This window comes from Rana temporaria, chromosome 2, assembly GCF_905171775.1.
Source record: "Rana temporaria chromosome 2, aRanTem1.1, whole genome shotgun sequence".
NCBI classification, from domain to species: domain Eukaryota; kingdom Metazoa; phylum Chordata; class Amphibia; order Anura; family Ranidae; genus Rana; species Rana temporaria.
Genome location: NC_053490.1, coordinates 61,115,966 through 61,135,853, shown reverse-complemented (window position 1 = coordinate 61,135,853; position 19,888 = coordinate 61,115,966). Strand labels below are relative to the sequence as shown.

General features: G+C 48.4%; 1 protein-coding gene across 2 annotated transcripts in view; it reads right to left on the bottom strand.

The window, feature by feature from the left end:
• Positions 1-208: 208 nt before the first annotated feature.
• The window catches only part of LOC120929056 (solute carrier family 35 member F2-like), a 60,385-nt gene continuing 40,705 nt past the window's right edge, over positions 209-19,888 (bottom strand). For both annotated transcript variants that reach the window (XM_040340250.1, XM_040340249.1), the window contains exons 6-8: positions 7,123-7,175; positions 6,154-6,308; positions 209-3,055 (exon numbers count right to left, since the gene is read on the bottom strand). In XM_040340250.1, coding sequence (XP_040196184.1) covers positions 2,846-3,055; positions 6,154-6,308; positions 7,123-7,175 — 418 coding nt within the window. In that variant the 3' untranslated portion in view covers positions 209-2,845. The remainder of the gene's footprint in view (positions 3,056-6,153; positions 6,309-7,122; positions 7,176-19,888) is intronic.

The following is a 19,888-nucleotide window of genomic DNA, read 5'->3' as shown; positions in this document are numbered from 1 at the left end:
ACGTTCAGCTTCTTTCGGCTACTCGTGACGCGATGTATGCGACCGTCGGAAGCCTGTCAATCAAATAGGAACGCCCAGTCCCGAATACCATACCCGGAAGCGGCGGAGAAGATCTCTCTCTAAAACGGTAAGTACTGCTTAGATTTTAAAAAAAACACCCGATTCCCCTTCACAAAATGAGCATCAATCTAATGTTAAAAAAAAATTCCGGGTGAACTCCTGCTTTAATGAGTATAGGTTATACTGAGCACCTACTAGGGAGTTAGATGTATGGAAAAAAAAGGAGGTAGGGGGTCGATTTGCTACAAGAGTGCTTTTTAACGGAGTCCTCGTGGACCATTTACAGTACATGCCATTTTTTCCTTCCGCTGGTGTATAAAGTAAAATTATAACCCCCCCCAAAAAAATACTCATAGATCACAACCAAGGATTCCAAACCGTGCTACTCTACGTCATTGTGATGTTTAACTCCATTTATAAATAACTGCTGATCCTGCCAGCTCATCCTCCAGGTGACCATGTTGAATGGCCAGCAATGAAGTCACTGCAGTGTTGTCATCCTGTTCAGCACGACAACCACAACTAAAAGATCGACTTTGGAAGATAAAATTATATAATGCAATCATTTTTATGCAAATCTGTCTTTAGAAAAACACATTGTAGGCCAGCCTGATTGCCTGGCCGTCATGTTAAACCTCTGAGGTACCGATGCAGAACATGTATACAAATAAGGGCTTCTTTCTTTTCTCTGACTTTCCTGACCACATACTTGTTTCAACTCTGACTCAAAGTTTTAAAGCATGTTCTCAGGTAAGCAAAGGATGGCACCACCTGTATTTGCTATAACACCTCCTCCAGTGAGGTTCTCTTAACAGTCTAGCAGTCAATGCATCTGTGCTTCTTCCTGGAAAAAACTGTAGAAATGGAGTTTACAACATACTTTAAATTAATATAAACAGAATCAAATTATCTATATAAAAACACATCTAAAGCATCTCTTCAACTTGGAGTGATTAACAGGCATTTTCAGTGCAACTTAAAGCAGAGGTTCCGCGGGTTTTGCTTTTTTTTTTTTTTTAATCTGCAATGCATGGTAATATAGCTAGCACGGTACTACTCACCTGCTAGCCGCTCGTACGTCCGTTCACTCCGTTTTCGTAAAAAAAGAATAACTTATAAAAAATAGTCCTGGCCTTTTCCATCTTGCTTGTGGGCATTTTGAATCCCACAAGCAAACACTTCCTGGATTCCTTGACGCAATGCCCCCATCTTGCACCGCAGGATCTCGCGCATGCGCTGTGTTGACGGTGAGCAGCGTGAGCCTCGCCGTCAACACTTCCTGATTACAATCATTACCATGACAACGGGTGACGTCAGTTAGGATACACGCCCCATTGTCACTCCCAGGAGACCTTGCACACAGCTCCCATTACGCATAGAGTCGTCGGGGGGAAAAGGAGCGACACGCCCACGCCCCGCAGGGAAGAAGACCCGGAAGTCATGCAGAATACAGGCAAGGGTACAGATCGAGAAAAAAATGATAACGCTACAATCATTCATTGTGCCTTCAGATATGATTGATAGAAAGTTCAGTTTGAGGGTGAACCTCCGCTTTAAGGAAATGGATTTAACTTGTTTTACTGGTAGATGCAAATGGGAAACTGGATTGTTCCTGCACTGTGCTAGACAGTGTATAGGAGGGACTAATCAATGTAATGTCAATCTAAAAGTGGCCATAGATGGGGCAATTTTCTTTTGTGCAACCACAGGTTGCAGGAAAAAAAAAAAAAAAAAAAATCGCTTGATTCCTCCATCAACAGTCAAGGTCGATGGAGGAATCCCTCCCACAAAGCTATTGTGTTCTCCCAGCAAGGGATGCCGTCCCTGCCAGGACAACACACAGAGATTATTGCTAGTAGCAATAATCACATGAAAATTAGGACATTCTGGTAAGGTACAATCAGCCTGCCCATGCATAATTAGAATCTCAGACAGTCCCTGCTGAGCCAGCTGAGATTGGAACGTTCTACGGCCGGCTTACGGCCTAAAGGGCTGTGGGCAGAGCTATTTGCCGATTCGGCTACCAACAGTGCCAGCAACTAAGCAGCTACAGCAGCAACAAACGGCCAATACTGCGGTAATTTCACTGCTGAAGAAACAGGGTTGTCATCCCAATAAAAAGAAGGGCCTATCAAATGGCTCTACCGGCAGAATCAACAGGTATTTACAAAATCTTGTCTTACTGGCATGGGCAGCATACAACACATATGTGATTTTATAGTTGGACCATAGTCCCACATAAAAAAAAAAAAAATGGGAATTTCAATCAAACATACAAAATCTGAGGTATCGTTCTTTTCAGACATCCGTCATCAGGCTGAGCCACAATGACCAATAGATCTTCGTGGACACCAATCAGAATCACACTTTCATTCCATAGTGCAGCTTTTAATGCGTTTGGTGTCTGTGATGCAGATTCAAAAGTTTTCATTTCAGACATTTGCACCAGTGAGGACTATGATGTCCATAATCTTCTCATAATCATGGTTTTTAAAACCAAAAGGCACCCTTGTGAATATTCAATACTTCAACAAAAATCACTTCAGAGCTCCAGTTGTATCCAGATTGTATTTGGAGTGAGAGAACAAAAACCATCATATTGTAAAGATTCAGCAACGCCCTTCATTTGGGTGAAAGGACACAGAGACTGGCTCTGGTTCCCCTCTTGAGAAAGTTGAAATCATAAAGGAAAAAAAAAAAAAAAGATATATATTTGTTCATCCTCTTTAAAATTACAAAAAAGGCCAACTGAGTAAAAAAAAAACTCTATAAAAAGCGACCATACTTAGTCCCGGCGGTCTATGGAAAGAACATCTGGTAAGTGATGTAGAGGAGTGACAGATTCAAGTGACGCCTCCTCCTGTTTCATACCACCATTCTCAACTCCTTCATTAGTCCTCTCTGGTGACGGATCAGCGCTGAAGGATGACGTACTGCAGTACATGATAAATCCCACTATACACACAACAAACGCCAGAATGTAGAGAACGGAAAACTGCAAAAAGAAATAAACCAATAAGGTGTATGTTCAGACATTACCTTTAAACCCCCCAGCTTCCCTTTTAGGAAATGTTCCAGCATTATTTTTGATTGAAGAAAAACTAGTTAAACCAAGAGCGATTCTGCCTAAGGGAGGAGAGATCCATCACCTTAGGATACTAGCAAAACACTCAAGGAGTGGGGTAAAGTTATGGGCTTTGTGTCCAATCACCTCAAGGTACCAGCTCAGGGTCTATGAATGTTCTGCTCTTTAAGGTTAAAGCGGAGTTCCGGCCACAATTTCACTTTTTATATATAAATATCCCTTTAATACACAAGCTTAATGTATTCTAGTAAAGTTAGTCTGTAAACTAAGGTCCGTTTTGTTAGGTTGTTACAGCATTTAGACACTTTATAAAATAGAAATTGACTGGGGCCATCTTAAAGCGGGGGTTCACCCTATAAAATAAAATAAAAATTTTTTTTCTTCTAGCCTAAAATTCGGCATTGTAGCGCGAGCTACAGTATGCCGGTCTTAATTTTTTTATCCCCTGACTCACTGTGCAATCGTACATAGTAGATTCCGACTGCCCACGGGGAATGGGCGTTCCAATCCAGACAGAAGGTGATTGACGGCCGGCTCTGGCGCGTCACGCTTCTGTGGAAATAGCCGAAATAGGCTTGGCTCTTCACAGCGCCTGCGCATAGTCTGTGCGCAGGCGCCGTGAAGAGCCGAGACCTACTCCGGCTGTCTTCGGGGAGCGTGACGTGCCAGAGCCGGCCGTCAATCACCCTCCCTCTTGAAAGGAACGCCCATTCCCCGCGGGCAGTCAGAATCTATTTTGTACGATTACACTGCGAGTACGGCGATAAAAAAATTAAGACCGGCATACTGTAGCTCGCGCTACAATGCCGAATTGTATGCTAAAATGTTGTTCTGCAGGGTGAACCACCGCTTTAAGTGTGGGCATCATGAAGCCAGACTGTATGACTTCCTGGATTTCAGCCTTGCAGATCTCGCACATGCTCAGTGCTGCGCATGCAGTGTAATAGGTTTCAGATCAGGTTTCAGCACCTGTACTGTCCAAGTCACATGATTCTTCGAGACGGGCTAGTGCACAGACTCCTGGAAAGTTACACCCACTACATTCCCAGGAGTCTGTGCGGTGTAGGTTAGGAAGCTTAAGCACCTAGGTGCAGGTAAGTGGGAAGATGAACTATTCTGCCTAGCAACAACACTTTGAAGGCATCTAAAAAAAAAAAAAAATTCTTAAAGGACTAATGAATTTTTTTTTAAAACTACTGATGTAATGTTATATTTATGGGTGGAACTCCACTTTAAGATACATCTTTTATCACTACATTTGCCATCAAATCCTCTGGCCCATGGACATTATATTACTTCAATAAATAATCAAGGTCAGACTGGCTTTATGCCCAATAAAACACTGAACTAAACATAAAATTAATATGCACACTTTACAATCCCATGGGCATAAGAATTTTAGTAACACTTAATGTAACCAAAAGCATTTGACTTGGTGAATGGAAAAATTGCTTTTCATTTGCAAAATTCAGCTTTAGGTAGACTCTCTCAACTTTACCCTTGAGGAACCCTTGCAAAAAGATGCCAGTCTTTGGAACCCTTGATCAACATCTTCAGATACAATAGCAATAAATATGTAATTATAACAAACTCAAAAAATATATAAAAAATAGTATAGCATGCAAAATATATAAAAAACAAACACACACACACAAACACAAAACTTCCTTGTGTGCTCATCGGCACCAACAACCTTCCATTTGTGCCCAGCGGCACCAACAACCTTCCGGTGCTGCTCAGCGGCACCAACAACCTTCCGGTGCTGCTCAGCGGCACCAACAACCTTCCGGTGCTGCTCAGCGGCACAAACAACCTTCCGGTGCTGCTCAGCGGCACAAACAACCTTCCGGTGCTGCTCAGCGGCACAAACAACCTTCCGGTGCTGCTCAGCGGCACCAACAACCTTCCGGTGCTGCTCAGCGGCACCAACAACCTTCCGGTGCTGCTCAGCGGCACCAACAACCTTCCGGTGCTGCTCAGCTGCACCAACAACCTTCCAGTGCTGCTCAGCTGCACCAACAACCTTCCAGTGCTGCTCAGCGGCACCAACAACCTTCCGGTGCTGCTCAGCGGCACAAACAACCTTCCGGTGCTGCTCAGCGGCACAAACAACCTTCCGGTGCTGCTCAGCGGCACCAACAACCTTCCGGTGCTGCTCAGCGGCACCAACAACCTTCCGGTGCTGCTCAGCGGCACCAACAACCTTCCAGTGCTGCTCAGCGGCACCACTAACTTTCCATTGCTGCTCAGCGGCACCACTAACTTTCCATTGCTGCTCAGCGGCACCACTAACTTTCCATTGCTGCTCAGCGGCACCAATAACTTTCCATTGCTGCTCAGCGGCACCAATAACTTTCCATTGCTGCTCAGCGGCACCACTAACTTTCCATTGCTGCTCAGCGGCACCACTAACTTTCCATTGCTGCTCAGCGGCACCACTAACTTTCCATTGCTGCTCAGAGTGTCCTTCTACCAAGGTCATGAAATTAAGCAGCAGTAGATAAAAATAATCATACTACTACTAAAAGTGGGTAAACATGCACACATTCTGTAGTTTTGATGCACAGTCATCCTCCTCCTGGAAACAGGGACTGCCACCCCTAGCAGAACTGCACCCAATTTGTTCTCCATTACAAAAGCTGAAAAATCACAGCTACAGCAAAGTTAGAGAACTAAACAATGTTTCCCATCTTTTACAATGTGTGGTGGCATAGTGCTTCCCCCTTAGTGCGGTGTGGGGAATTCTGGAATTAGAATGCATTAGTGTCTCACTGACACTTCCCTGTGCTGCTCTGCTGATGGGGAAAGAGTCGAGTGCCGGCAAAAGAAGCTTGCAGCACCAGTGTTGGGGGTTGCCTACCCTTGGTCTAGAGGGATACATTTGACTAATTTCAAGTCATACCCTTTAAAAAGGGGGCAACACAGACAGACTGCATAACATACAGATAGATAGATGGATAGATAGATAGACATACATATATTACAATAACCATCAGGTGTTTACTGACCGTGTATCCAAATAGAAAGAGGCCAAAGAAGAGACTGTAGATGTCTGCAGTTAGGATACCCAGGTTGACGGAGGTGGCACTGCTGACTTTTATGACAAGTGGCATCACACTGTACAGACAGAACATGCATATAGCAAAACCTGCAAACAGCAATCCTGCAATACAAAACACAAAAAGACTGTTTAAAATTACAAAATATAAAGGGGAAGGAAAGAAGGAAGAAAAGAAGGAAGAAAAGAAGGAAGGAAAGAAGGAAGGAAGGAAAGAGCCAGGGGGCCACAAGGAAGGAAAGAGCCAGGGGGCCACAAGGAAGCAAAGAGCCAGGGGGCCACAAGGAAGGAAAGAGCCAGGGGGCCACAAGGAAGGAAAGAGCCAGGGGGCCACAAGGAAGGAAAGAGCCAGGGGGCCACAAGGAAGGAAAGAGCCAGGGGGCCAGCGACACAGGGGGCCACAAGGGAGAGCGACACAAGGGAGCCACAAGGGAGAGCGACACAAGGGAGCCACAAGGGAGAGCGACACAGGGGGCCACAAGGGAGAGCGACACAGGGGGCCACAAGGGAGAGCGACACAGGGGGCCACAAGGGAGAGCGACACAGGGGGCCACAAGGGAGAGCGACACAGGGGGCCACAAGGGAGAGCGACACAGGGGGCCACAAGGGAGAGCGACACAGGGGGCCACAAGGGAGAGCGACACAGGGGGCCACAAGGGAGAGCGACACAGGGGGCCACAAGGGAGAGCGACACAGGGGGCCACAAGGGAGAGCGACACAGGGGGCCACAAGGGAGAGCGACACAGGGGGCCACAAGGGAGAGCGACACAGGGGGCCACAAGGGAGAGCGACACAGGGGGCCACAAGGGAGAGCGACACGGGGGGCCACAAGGGAGAGCGACACGGGGGACCAGAAGGGAGAGCGACATGGGGGACCAGAAGGGAGAGCGACACAGTGTATAGTGAATAAGTTACGTACCCACTTGCCAATTCCACTGGATGTTGCCAATTGCATTGTATTCAACAATCATGCTGAAGATGAAAAACAAAAAGTGTGAAAATAAACCGTGGTACTGAACAGACAAGTACATACACCAACAGTAAGTACAAGAGAGTTAGTAGAATTGTGCATGCGGCAATACATTACAGGTCTGGCTAAGCAGAAGACTGTAGGGAATGCAGACAGCTTGATGAATTTATTACAGCTATTAATTTTTAACTATAATATTTATTTAGAGTGCATTCTCATAGACAATTTCTGTGTGCCACGGCCTGCCTACATGCACCTACTCTGTCTTGCTATGGTCTGGCATTCCGATGGTGATCATGGTGGACCAGGGCCCTGAAATGTGTGTCAAAGGGGCTGCTAGTCTCCACCAGGGGCACATGTGACGGTAACAATGCAGGAGCACAACTGAAGCACAGTTGTCACTCCATACCAGGAAGTGCCAGAACAATCTTTGCAGGACCACCAGGTGATATTTTAGTTGGAATGCATGGAAACAAACTTTCCATTTTATTGGGAACCTCATTCTTTTAAAGTTTTGTGCGTTGGGGGCGTGGCCAAGACCGGCATGTGAGAAGACGTGTGTCTCACAGCTCCTCCGCAGCACCCGCTAACGATCCTCTCCCAGCAGCGATCCGAAGGCTCTGAACGGCTGTTCAGCTGGCTACTCACCCAGGCAACCTCCCGGTCCATCCGCCGGCCCACTGTACCCGTGGAATGACTAAAAAACAGGACGATTGGCCGCCACTCGAGATCCAAGATGGCGCTGCCGCGGCCCGGGCCCTCCGCACACCACGAGGGACAGAGAAGTCCAGAGGTGAGCCCAGCAAAAAAAACGCTAAGACCCAGGGTAAGGAGTACCCTAGAGACATGACCTTCTTCACGCAGAAGCTTGGGGGCCCCCAGGAACAAGGTACAGGGGGGGAGGCAGAGCGGTCCATGGACTCAGGACAGGCCTTGCAGGGACGGGCGGATGGCCTGGAGATGTGTGGAGCGGGTTGATGGTGCAGAACAACCCCCCACTGTACAAGCAGACCCAGACACTGAGACGGGGGACACAGAACAACCGACACTGGCTGAAATATTGAGAGCGGTGCATGTGTGTACTGCATCAGTGAACACATTGAAAGAACAGTTTGGGGGCCTTAGGGAGGATGTATCCCTGCTGCGGCAAGATATGCAGAAGACAAGGGAGCGCACAACGGCTGTGGAGAGCAGAGTGAGTGAGGTGGAAGACAGACTTCCCCCAGTTGCCCGGGAGGCCCATGCAGCCGTACAGATGGCCAGGGACAATAATAACAGGGCTGATGACATCGAAAACCGTTTACGCCGCAATAATGTGCGCATAGTGGGGTTGCCGGAGAAAACGGAGGGCCGGGACCCCACCACCTTTATTGAAAGCTGGCTAGTGGAGATATTTGGGAAGGAGGCCTTCTCCCCGTTTTTTACGGTGGAACGGGCGCACCGCACACCTGGCCGCCCGCCGCAGCCTGGAGCCCCTCCTAGGCCTATCCTGGCCAAGCTGTTGCACTATAGAGACAGGGAGGCGGTGCTGAGACATGCCAGAGAGAGGGCCAACGTGCAGGTTAATGGGGTCCGAGTGTCTTTCTACCCGGATTTTTCTGCTGAGGTGCAGCGTCGTAGGGCCAAATTCTCGGATGTGAAGAGGCGACTGCGGGCACTACAACTACCGTATGCAATGCTGTACCCTGCTAAGCTGAGAGTTACTGCCAACCGTCAAGCACAGTTTTTTGAATCGGCTCAAGATGCTGCAGTGTGGCTTGACCGGAATGAACAGGCCCTGCGTCACCGTGAGAGAGAGGAAGAAGGAGACTGATACTACAGGAGCTGAAACAGGTTATCACGCTTGCTCGTTAATTTTTGAAAGCACTGTTTGCATATGCTATAAACTGAGGGATGGAGTTCCATCCCCTATTTCCCCTTCCCCTGTTGGAAATAGCTGACCTGCACTTAACACTGGCTATCGCCTGCACAGAAAGGCTCTTATCCTATTTCTATTTGACTACGTTTGTGCTTTGTTCTGCTGGGAGACGTTATATTTGGAAGAGTTCTTTGAGCCACCTTGTAAAGTTGCAAGGAAACTGCGATCGCTCCACAGTATACGTGGAGTAAAAGTGCCTTATAGGAGTTCGCTTCCTGTTGGAGCTGAGGGGTCAGCTCTGTTGGCGACCTGGACTTATAACTCCTTTTTTTATGTTGTTCGTTTTGCTGCAATACAAGTTTGTTTACGGATTCTAGGCCATGGTTACGGGACCGGTCAGTTGACGGCCCAGGCCCTACGGCTTTTGCACCTTCACCACCTACATCGAGAACTCTTTTTTTTTCTTACCATTACACCGTGGCATAGTGACTGTCCTTTCCTCGCCACTCCTAGGCCTCCTGATGTCAGCCTGGGATTGATGGTTTTCTTTGTATTTTTTTTACCCTTTCATTTATATATGTTTTATCCTAATGGCTGAGTTACCAATAGTTTCGTGGAATGTGAGGGGCCTGGGCTCCCCGCTGAAGCGTATGATGGTATCCTCCTGTCTGAAAAAATATCATCCAATGATTTTATGTATGCAGGAAACGCACTTGACTGCTGAAACGCAGTGCTGTCTGAAGTATGCTTGGGTGGGTAAGGCCTACCATTCTACTCACACCTCCTATTCCCGAGGTGTGAGTGTAATGATCCATGCGGCCATTGACTTTCAGGAAATAGATGTGTGTATTGATGCAGAGGGAAGGTTTATTTTCCTGCATTGTCGGGTGGGAAGACTGACTTGCATAGTGGCATGTGTTTATATACCCCCGCCGTTCACAGTGGCGGTGCTCCGGTCACTGCTGACCTATTTGGAAGGCAGGCCGGACCTTCCGCTGTTGATAGTGGGGGACTTTAATTGCTGGCTGAGTCCCTTGATGGACAGACACCCCATCCCTGGGGCCTCGTCCACTCCGAGGGACTCACCATTGCTGAGATTGCTCACTGAGGTAGGGTGGATAGATGTATGGAGGTCAAGGAACCCACTGGACAGACAGTTCTCGTGCTTTTCTAAGACACATGGGACACTGTCTAGGATAGACCTGGTAGTATGTAACTCTGCTATGCTCCCGTCCATCTCGGAAGTGACTTACAAGCCACGTAGCGTCTCCGACCACTCACAGTTGGTGACAAAATTAACTATTTCTCCACCCTCTACACTTCCGAGGGCCCCGTGGAAATTTAATGCCTTTTGGCTAGAGCTATTCCTGTCTCATGAGGAGGTGGAACGGAGCATGAGGGAATTTTTGGAGAGGGAGAGCTTTGCTGAATCCCCGTCCGAGCATTGGGATGCATTCAAGGCTTGTGTGAGGGGGTTGCTTATAAGGGAAATTACCAGGGTAAAGAAGGCGTCTTCAGGGCTCCAAGAGGACCTTGAAAAACAGGTAACGGCCCTGGAGGAGGCTTTCGTGCAAACCCCTACGGAGGCGGCTAGAGAGGTATGGCAGTCAGCTCAATCAGCTTATGAGCGGCTGCTAGCCTCAAAGGCTGAAAAGAAACTATTCTTCTCTAGATTGGCGTTCTTTGAGGAGGGTGAAAGTACAGGCCGTATGCTAGCAAGAATAGCTAACTCTCAGCGGAGGTCCCCCAGCATAGGAGCTATTAAAAACAAAGAGGGCAAAATAGTGAACTCCCCGGATCTTGTATTGGCGGAGCTGGCCGGGTTCTACGAGAACCTGTACCTCCCGACGGCACTATCTACCAGAGCAGAACTTTTGACTTATTTAGAGGGCATTGACTTCCCCGGGTTGGGTAGGGAACAGAGAAGGACCTTAGACGCCCCCTTTACTTTGGAGGAGCTGCAGACAGCCCTGGCTGAGTTCCCTAACTGTAAGGCACCGGGGGCAGACGGATTACCCATTGAAATATATAAGCGATACGCGGACATTCTCTTACCGAAACTTTTAGCGGTGTTTAATGCAGCCAGGGAAAGACAGACCCTACCTGATTCTATGAGTACAGCTAACATTGTCTTGATACTAAAGCCTGGGAAGGACCCGTTGGATACGGGCTCCTACAGGCCGATATCGCTACTCCAGAGCGATATTAAGTTACTGGCTAAAATGTTAGCGATCCGGCTGAATGGGGTCATTACTAGTCTGGTGCATTCGGACCAGGCTGGCTTCATGCCTAACAAATCGACGGCCGTCAACCTGCGTAGGCTATACTTAAACATGCAATCCCCAGCTGATAATGTGGGAGGGAGGGCCCTTCTCTCACTGGACGCTATGAAGGCCTTCGATAGCGTTGAGTGGGAGTATCTGTGGGAGGTGCTTGGGAGGTTTGGGTTTGGGGAAACCTTCATTTCCTGGGTCCGCTTACTGTACTTCAACCCGAGGGCAACTATTCGGTCATCGGGGGCGGTATCTCACACTTTCTCTTTGGGGAGAGGCACACGGCAGGGGTGCCCATTGTCGCCCCTGCTGTTTGCCTTGGCGATAGAACCACTCGCTATTAAAATTAGAGCCAATCAGGAGGTAGTGGGGTTCAGATACGGAAACAGGCAGGAAAAAATAATGCTATACGCGGACGACACCATGATTTTGCTGGGGGACGTAGAGGGCTCACTGACGGAGGCTATGACGGTGATAAAGGAGTTTGGTAAATTTTCAGGGCTGCAGATCAATTGGACCAAGTCCTCGCTGATGCTCATTGACGAGGGGGGGCCCCCCCCGTCCTCATCCACAGTGCCCATGACTGCCTCATTCAAATATCTGGGTATCCAGGTGACGCCCAAGATATGTGAGTATGGACGACTGAACGTCTCCCCGCTGCTACAAAAATTTCGTGACCGCATTAAAACGTGGAATTCTTTAGGCCTGTCGGTAGCCGGCAGGGTAAATTTGATCAAAATGATCCTTATGCCCCAACTGCTCTATGTTCTTCATAATGCCCCCACAGTAGTGACTTTGAAGGTATTCCGAATTGTTAATACGCTGTTTCGCTCACTTATATGGAAAAACCGTACCCCCAGAATTAAGTTGGAACATCTCCAATGCCCGAAGGATGAGGGAGGGCTTGCCCTTCCTAATCCCTGGCTATACTATATAGCCGCTCAGCTGCAGCAGCTGGTGGGTGAGGTTCGCACTGGGGAGAGGAGGGAGGGAGAGGGAGGGAGTTCCTCTGAGATGGTGATGCTCCATACAGTTGAGAGGGAGTCGGTGGCGCCTGCCCTGGAAGCATTAGCCTTTGGGAAGCCAAACAAACAATACCCTACCTACAACCTTATGCAGAAGGTGTGGAACAAAGCTAGGTACTTACAGGGAGTAACAGGGTTCACGGAATACAGCCCCATCTGGTCTAATGACTCATACCCCGAGCTGGCAAAGTTGCAGCATGGGGCACTATGGAAAAGATATGGGATAACCCGCCTGGGGCAGATATTTCGGAACGGGAACCTACTCTCATTTGAAACTCTAAAAGGGCTCTTTCAACTACCAATATCAATGCAGTTCTATTACATGCAACTTAGACATGCAGTTCGAGCTCAGGGCGAGGCTACGGAGTGGCTTTCTTCCCCTACCCCACTGTTCAATTTGATTGCAGGGGCGACCTCTACCAAGGGGTTTATATCGCAATGCTATAATATGCTTTTACACAGTTTCATGACCAAACACCCGCTGAGAGTGAGGGCCAGGTGGGAGGGGGATCTGGGCCCGATGGATGGTGAACAGTGGGATGAGGCGCTACAGGCGGTGCCAATCTGCTCCCTGAATGTATCCCATAAGGTATCACAACTATACCTACTACTGAGAGTGTACTACACCCCCCACAGACTGTTTGCTATGGGGTTGCGACCCACCCCGCTGTGCACCAGGTGTAAGAGGGACCATGGTGACTTGATTCATCTACTGTGGAGATGTCCAAAGCTTCACCCGTATTGGGTGGGCGTAGTGGACACCATTAACAGGGTGTTCATGATAACGTTGCCAGTTGACCCAAAACACTGCCTGTTACTTGTACTGGAGGAACTGGAATGGGATGAGAGTACCAGAGTAGCGGTTATTAGGTCCCTGTTTCTGGCCCGCAAACTTATAATGACCCATTGGATAGCGGAGGAGCCCCCCAGCATGAGGGAATGGATCAACTTGATGGGGGACATGCTGCGCAAAGAGAGAGTGATATACCAACATAGAGGTTGCTCCCAGAAGTTCGAGAAGCTTTGGGGCAGGTGGCTAGATGTACCGGGCTTGGCACCGGTGGACCTGGTCACAGGTAGGATACTCGGCTTGAGCACTCCAACTTGATTCCTATAATGTCAATGCGTTTGAGACTAGGGAAGGGAGAAGCAGGTATGTGGAAGGGGGGAGGCAGGGATGGGATGGGAGTGGATGGTTTCATGCTGATGGTTGATATATTGCCAATGTTTATCATCACTGAACTGTGTAATGGATTGCTGTCTAACGATTTGAGATGGGAAGTATTCTCGATGTATGTAAATTTCTTTTGGTGCTTCAATAAAACTTTGTTTTGGATCAAAAAAAAAAAAGTTTTGTGCGTTAATATCACCCCTACAGAAGAAAAGATTTGCAAATTTAACTATTTGCCCATGCTGAACTCTGATTAGTCAGATGCAGACTATGGCCGGGGGGAGGGAGAAGATGAAAGAAGGAAGAAGGGAAAGAAAAAGATAACCAGACAAGAACAGGAAGTGGGCTGTATAAGGTATTTATTGGCAGAAAAAAAAATGTTTTGCTATTCATAGTGAAAACAACAAGAATATTTAGTAGATGGAAAGTTGAAAAAATTACTCAAGGTCTGCTTTAACATACATTTCTTCTATTTTCAGCCACCACAACCCCAGCTCTTGTTGACTACTTTCAAAATTGATACACTTTGCATTTCAATACGGATACACATTCATTCCACCTTCACAAAAAGATGCCTAAGCTCCCCACCTAAATATGCTGCACTCCCCTGGTCATCTTTCCTTTGTATACATCCATACCAGGCCCGGACTGGCCAGAGGGCAGACTGGGCATGTGCCCGGTGGGCCGGGGCCACCTGCTCCGTGGCCCGTTGATGAACTTGGGTAACACAGGCCGTGGCCGCCGCTCGACTACCGCCATGCGGCCTTGCCGGTGTCATCTTTGGCAGGTGCATGAGCTGAGCCATGCGTCTCTCTCACACGCAGTTCAGCCTCAGAGCCACGCTGACAGTTCCACTCTCCTCCTTCAGCCATGGGCGTCCGCACGGTGGGGAGAGCTGCGGGCTGCCGTCACGGCGTTTCCCTTCCCTCCCCTCCCCATGTTGGCCTCCCCTTCTCATGTTGGATCACACCGAGACTAGCTGGCACATAATACTTTGGCTCTGTTCACACTAAGGAGTCTTTCTGCTAGTGTGTGTGTGTTATACGTCGATACTGCAATTTGGGCTGCCTCGGAGAGAACAGGGAGGGGGGCAGGATGAGCGCCATCAGATTACACACAGCGAGAATATCCCGTTTACTCAGTGGCCTCTGTAATAGGAAGTCCCGTCTCCTGGGCCAGCATTGGACCAATGTTCTGTCTCTCATAGAAGCCGGTCCAGGAAGAGGGACTTTGTATTAAAGAGGCTGCCGAGTAAACAGACGATTCTCGCTGTATGTAATCTGACAGCGCTCACCCTGTCCCCCTCCCTGAGATGGGCATTGATCAGGCTGTATTCAGGACAATGGGGAGGCTGCAGATGGGCATTGATCAAGCTGCATTGATGGGCAATTGTGAGGCTACAGATGGGCATTGATGGGCAATTGTGAAGCAGCAGATGAGCATTGATCAAGCTGCATTGATGGGCACTGACCCTTATTTTGCTTCAAAGTTCTTAATTTAAAATGTTATATTTTTTTCCCCCCGAAACTTCCTTCTTAAAATGAAGTGCGTGTTATACGCCTGTGCGTGTTTTATGCCGATAAATATGGCAATTATTCCCCAATTTTAACCTCACAATATTTGCCCTGGTTTGGACATTTAACTTGCATGATGAAAACACAGATGTGTCCACCTAGTGTAGTGTAGGGAATGGCTGACAGAATTTGGATGGTATGTCCACTAGGACAGTCTAGATAAATAATGATCCCCTAAACACAACAATGACGTCTGGCTACATATAGATGGGAACCAGCCAATATATGCTAGCTATAGTATGTGAGAACTTGCTTCAAAGTGGTGTCCAACAAGTACCTTGTTCCATCTCTCAAATATTATATAACATGTCCTTTTAACCGTGCAACCAAGCATATGGATAGACTTCTATACCGAAGAGATTTTCACTGGTGATTAACGCTCATCACCATATTCCAGCATGTAGGTATTGCCTATATGCACTCACACAAGGTCATACATTTTTTAAATCTACAGAAATGGGACCGCTTTTTGCTGGAGCATCAACCACCATCACTCTGGTTGTCAATCTCAAATGGCCTACATAGTGTACATGTATTAATCCACACAGCTTCCCCCTAAGGCAGGTGTAGGCAACCTCAGCCATCCAGCTGTGGTGAAACTACAAATCCCATCATGCCTCTGCCTCTAGGAGTCATGCCTGCGATTGTCAGGGTCTTGCAATGTAACATGGGACTTGTAGTTTCAAAACAGCTGGAGGGCAGAGGTTGCCTACCCCTGCCCCAAGGCAAACCACAGCCTATTCAAGGAAAGTCAATCCAAGTGTACTACCTCCTAGACCAGGGGTGGGCAATTATTTTTTCGATGGGGCCACATGAGAAACTAAAAATATTTTGGAGGGCCGGGCCAAAAGGCTAAACTCAATACTGCATAAAATCAATTGTATTTCTTTATAAAAAGCTGTAAATATCATTGTTGGACAACTGGTACGAGTACTTGTTATAGACATGGCACAGGAGGGGGACAGAGTCTGGGGACATGGCACAGGAGGGGGACAGAGGCTTTGGGACATGACACAGGAGGGGGACAGAGGCTGGGGACATGACACAGGAGGGGGGACAGAGGCTGGGGACATGACACAGGAGGGGGGACAGAGGCTGGGGACATGACACAGGAGGGGGGACAGAGGCTGGGGACATGACACAGGAGGGGGGACAGAGGCTGGGGACATGACACAGGAGGGGGGACAGAGGCTGGGGACATGACACAGGAGGGGGGACAGAGGCTGGGGACATGACACAGGAGGGGGGACAGAGGCTGGGGACATGACACAGGAGGGGGGACAGAGGCTGGGGACATGACACAGGAGGGGGGACAGAGGCTGGGGACATGACACAGGAGGGGGGACAGAGGCTGGGGACATGACACAGGAGGGGGGACAGAGGCTGGGGACATGACACAGGAGGGGGGACAGAGGCTGGGGACATGACACAGGAGGGGGGACAGAGGCTGGGGACATGACACAGGAGGGGGGACAGAGGCTGGGGACATGACACAGGAGGGGGACAGAGGCTTTGGGACATGACACAGGAGGGGGACAGAGGCTGTGGACATGACACAGGAGGGGGACAGAGGCTGTGGACATGACACAGGAGGGGGACAGAGGCTTTGGGACATGACACAGGAGGGGGACAGAGGCTTTGGGACATGACACAGGAGGGGGACAGACGCTGGGGACATGACACAGGAGAGGGACAGACGCTGGGGACATGACACAGGAGGGGGACAGAGGCTGGGGACATGACACAGGAGGGGGACAGACGCTGGGGACATGACACAGGAGGGGGACAGAGGCTGGGGACATGACACAGGAGGGGGACAGACGCTGGGGACATGACACAGGAGGGGGACAGACGCTGGGGACATGACACAGGAGGGGGACAGACGCTGGGGACATGACACAGGAGGGGGACAGACGCTGGGGACATGACACAGGAGGGGGACAGACGCTGGGGACATGACACAGGAGGGGGACAGACGCTGGGGACATGACACAGGAGGGGGACAGACGCTGGGGACATGACACAGGAGGGGGACAGACGCTGGGGACATGACACAGGAGGGGGACAGAGGCTGGGGACATGGCACAGAGGCTGCAAATAAATTATCATATCACTTCTTCACATCATCAGTATGCTGTGTCTTCCTCCTGTGCCCCTTTCACCTCTCCACAGATCTGACCTGTGGAGAGGTGAAAGGGGCACAGGAGGAGGACACAGCATACTGATGATGTCTAGGTAGGATAGCACTTCACACTCTGCTGCTGGACTGAGGAGGACTCACCAGACAAGGCCAGGGCAGTGGCACTGAGGGCAGGCAGCAGGCGTCGCGAGGAGTCCTACTCCAACGAAGAGAGTGGAGACCAGGGTCCACTCCAGGTCCAGGCACCAGCATGGCGGCTGGCCGACTGCTACAGTCAGTCAGTCGGACGGGCAGAGCAGGCAGGCAGGCGCACTGGTCGGTCTCCGTCTGCCTTCACTCAGTCCACTCCGTCACAGTGGGGGTGCGTCTGCAGTGTGTCCACTACATCTGCTGCTGTGTGCTATCCTGCCGGTGCCGCTCTCCACAGAGTCCACACATTCTACGATGTTCCTCAGTTTCCCCGCGCTGCTCTTTTGAATAGGCTGGCAGCAGTGTTGTTAGCGCGAAAATGCGCTTTGATAATTGGCTGCGCGGCGGGTGTTGGTGGGCTGGGCGGTCAGAGAGGGCGAGGCTATGCATAATGTAGGAGGACTAGACGCTGCCTGCGCTGCGGCTCACATTCGGATCTTTTTACGGGCACATTTCCCTTATTACGGACTTTTACGAACAGGGAAAAAGTGCCTTTTATTTACGTACTGTCCGTAATTCTACGGACGGTTGGCAAATGGCAACACTGCCCGGGGGCCGGATTAAAAGGTCCGCCGGGCCGTAGTTTGCCCAGGTCTGTCCTAGACTCTACCCAGGTGCATACATGCAGCTGCGGGGAAGGGAATGCCTTGGCTGCTTACCACTGGCTCGGTATGGCGACAGCTTCCTAGTGGGATAGCTCAGTGAGTTCGGACTAGGATCCGAACATGGCTGAGCTCATCGCTATTCTGCACCTGTAAGATGCGACATGACACATGTAAGTGTGTTTTTAGCTACAATTTGCTACATTACAACATTAAAATATGCTTTATCTATGCCATATAATACACTATTTTACCTTTAGTCCCTATTAGTCCCTATTTACACCCGATTTACACCTGATTGATTTTACATATATCCGTCAATGACAGATATTTTGCTGGGGCCCATTCACACCTTTCCTCTTTGGGTGTCCAGGATTTTTTTACCAAGTGGTACCAGTAAAGCATGGATCATTTGAACAATATAATACAAGTGTATTAAATGTACCTTGTTCAGGGTGTCATGCCAACACATAACTGAGAGTGAGCCAAAAAAGCGCAAAGTGTTTTCCAAGAAGAAACAACATATTCTTGAAAAAGCTAAAGTGAACGTTAAATACTGAAAATTATCGTAAGTCAGGCATCTCATAATAAATTACACCCCCCCTTTTTTTTTTTTCTTTTTTTTTTTCCTTTTGTGCTCCCCGCCCCCCCCCCCTTTCCTACCTCTCTCGACCACGAGGGAAATATACAATTGACCAACCTGTTTTCTGGTCGAGTTAGGTGTAATAAAATAAAAAAAAAGGATCTTTTTTGTGACGTTTACGTGATTTAATGTTCTATCATTTTTTACTTTCTCTTCAATTATTTCTACCGATAAGTATACTGTAACATGAGACTGTAATGTAAGACATCACTTTTTCGGTTATTTCTTACCAATGTGATATTATGCAATTTTATGCTGTATCGATTTGATGCCCTGTTTGATTTCGTATTCACCCAATAAAATGTTATGAAACAAAAAAGAAAAAAGCAATTGCTATTTTTAACCAAGTCCAATAAGATTTTAAAGTTAGTCACAGATAAAAAAACAAAAAAAAAAAAAAAAAGATCCATACTCTTGTGTAGCAAGTCTATTAAAAAATGCCCAAAAAATCTAAAATTAGAATATTTCCTCAATCATGTGTTGGCACTGCAACTCTGAAGAAGGTACCGTATATACTCGAGTATAAGCCAAGTTTTTCAGCAATGTTTTTTGTGCCCGAGTCACCTTTTTGCGCCTGATCTCCTGGACTTCGGGAATCCACATGTAGCGCCACTCTTCCTCAACAAGTGTGCAAGGTTTGTTGTCCGGGAGACCTACAGCCGGGGAGCACCAATTTTTCAAAGCCGGGCACCCCTACCATAGACTCCCATGTTAAACGGTAATTTCTCCAGTGACTTTAGGGACCCGGGACTTGCCTGTTGTAGGTCCCCTGGACCTGGAACTTGGCACACACATAGCCCCATTTCTCCTCTACAAGTGTACAAAGTTTTTTGTCTGGCGGACCAATGGCTGGGGAGCACCGATTTTTCAAAGCACCCTACCATAGACTCCCATGTTAAATGTCAGTCTAGTCACGGGCACAGTGAGGCATGGGCACAGTGAGGCATGCAGATGGACACCCTAGGCCTATACTCGAGTCAATAAGTTTTCCCAGTTTTTTTGTGGTAAAATTAAGTGACTCGGCTTATATTCGGGTCGGCTTATACTCGAGTATATACGGTACGTACTACATATACACACACACACACACACACACATCGTGGGGAGGTCTTCTTAACGATTCACATAAAAATCTGTAGACAGACTGTAATTCCCATCAGATGACTTTGCCATCTTTAATCCCTGGGCCAATCACTTTGCTTGATGAAAGCGCTTTCAGATCTAGCTTGACAGCAGACAG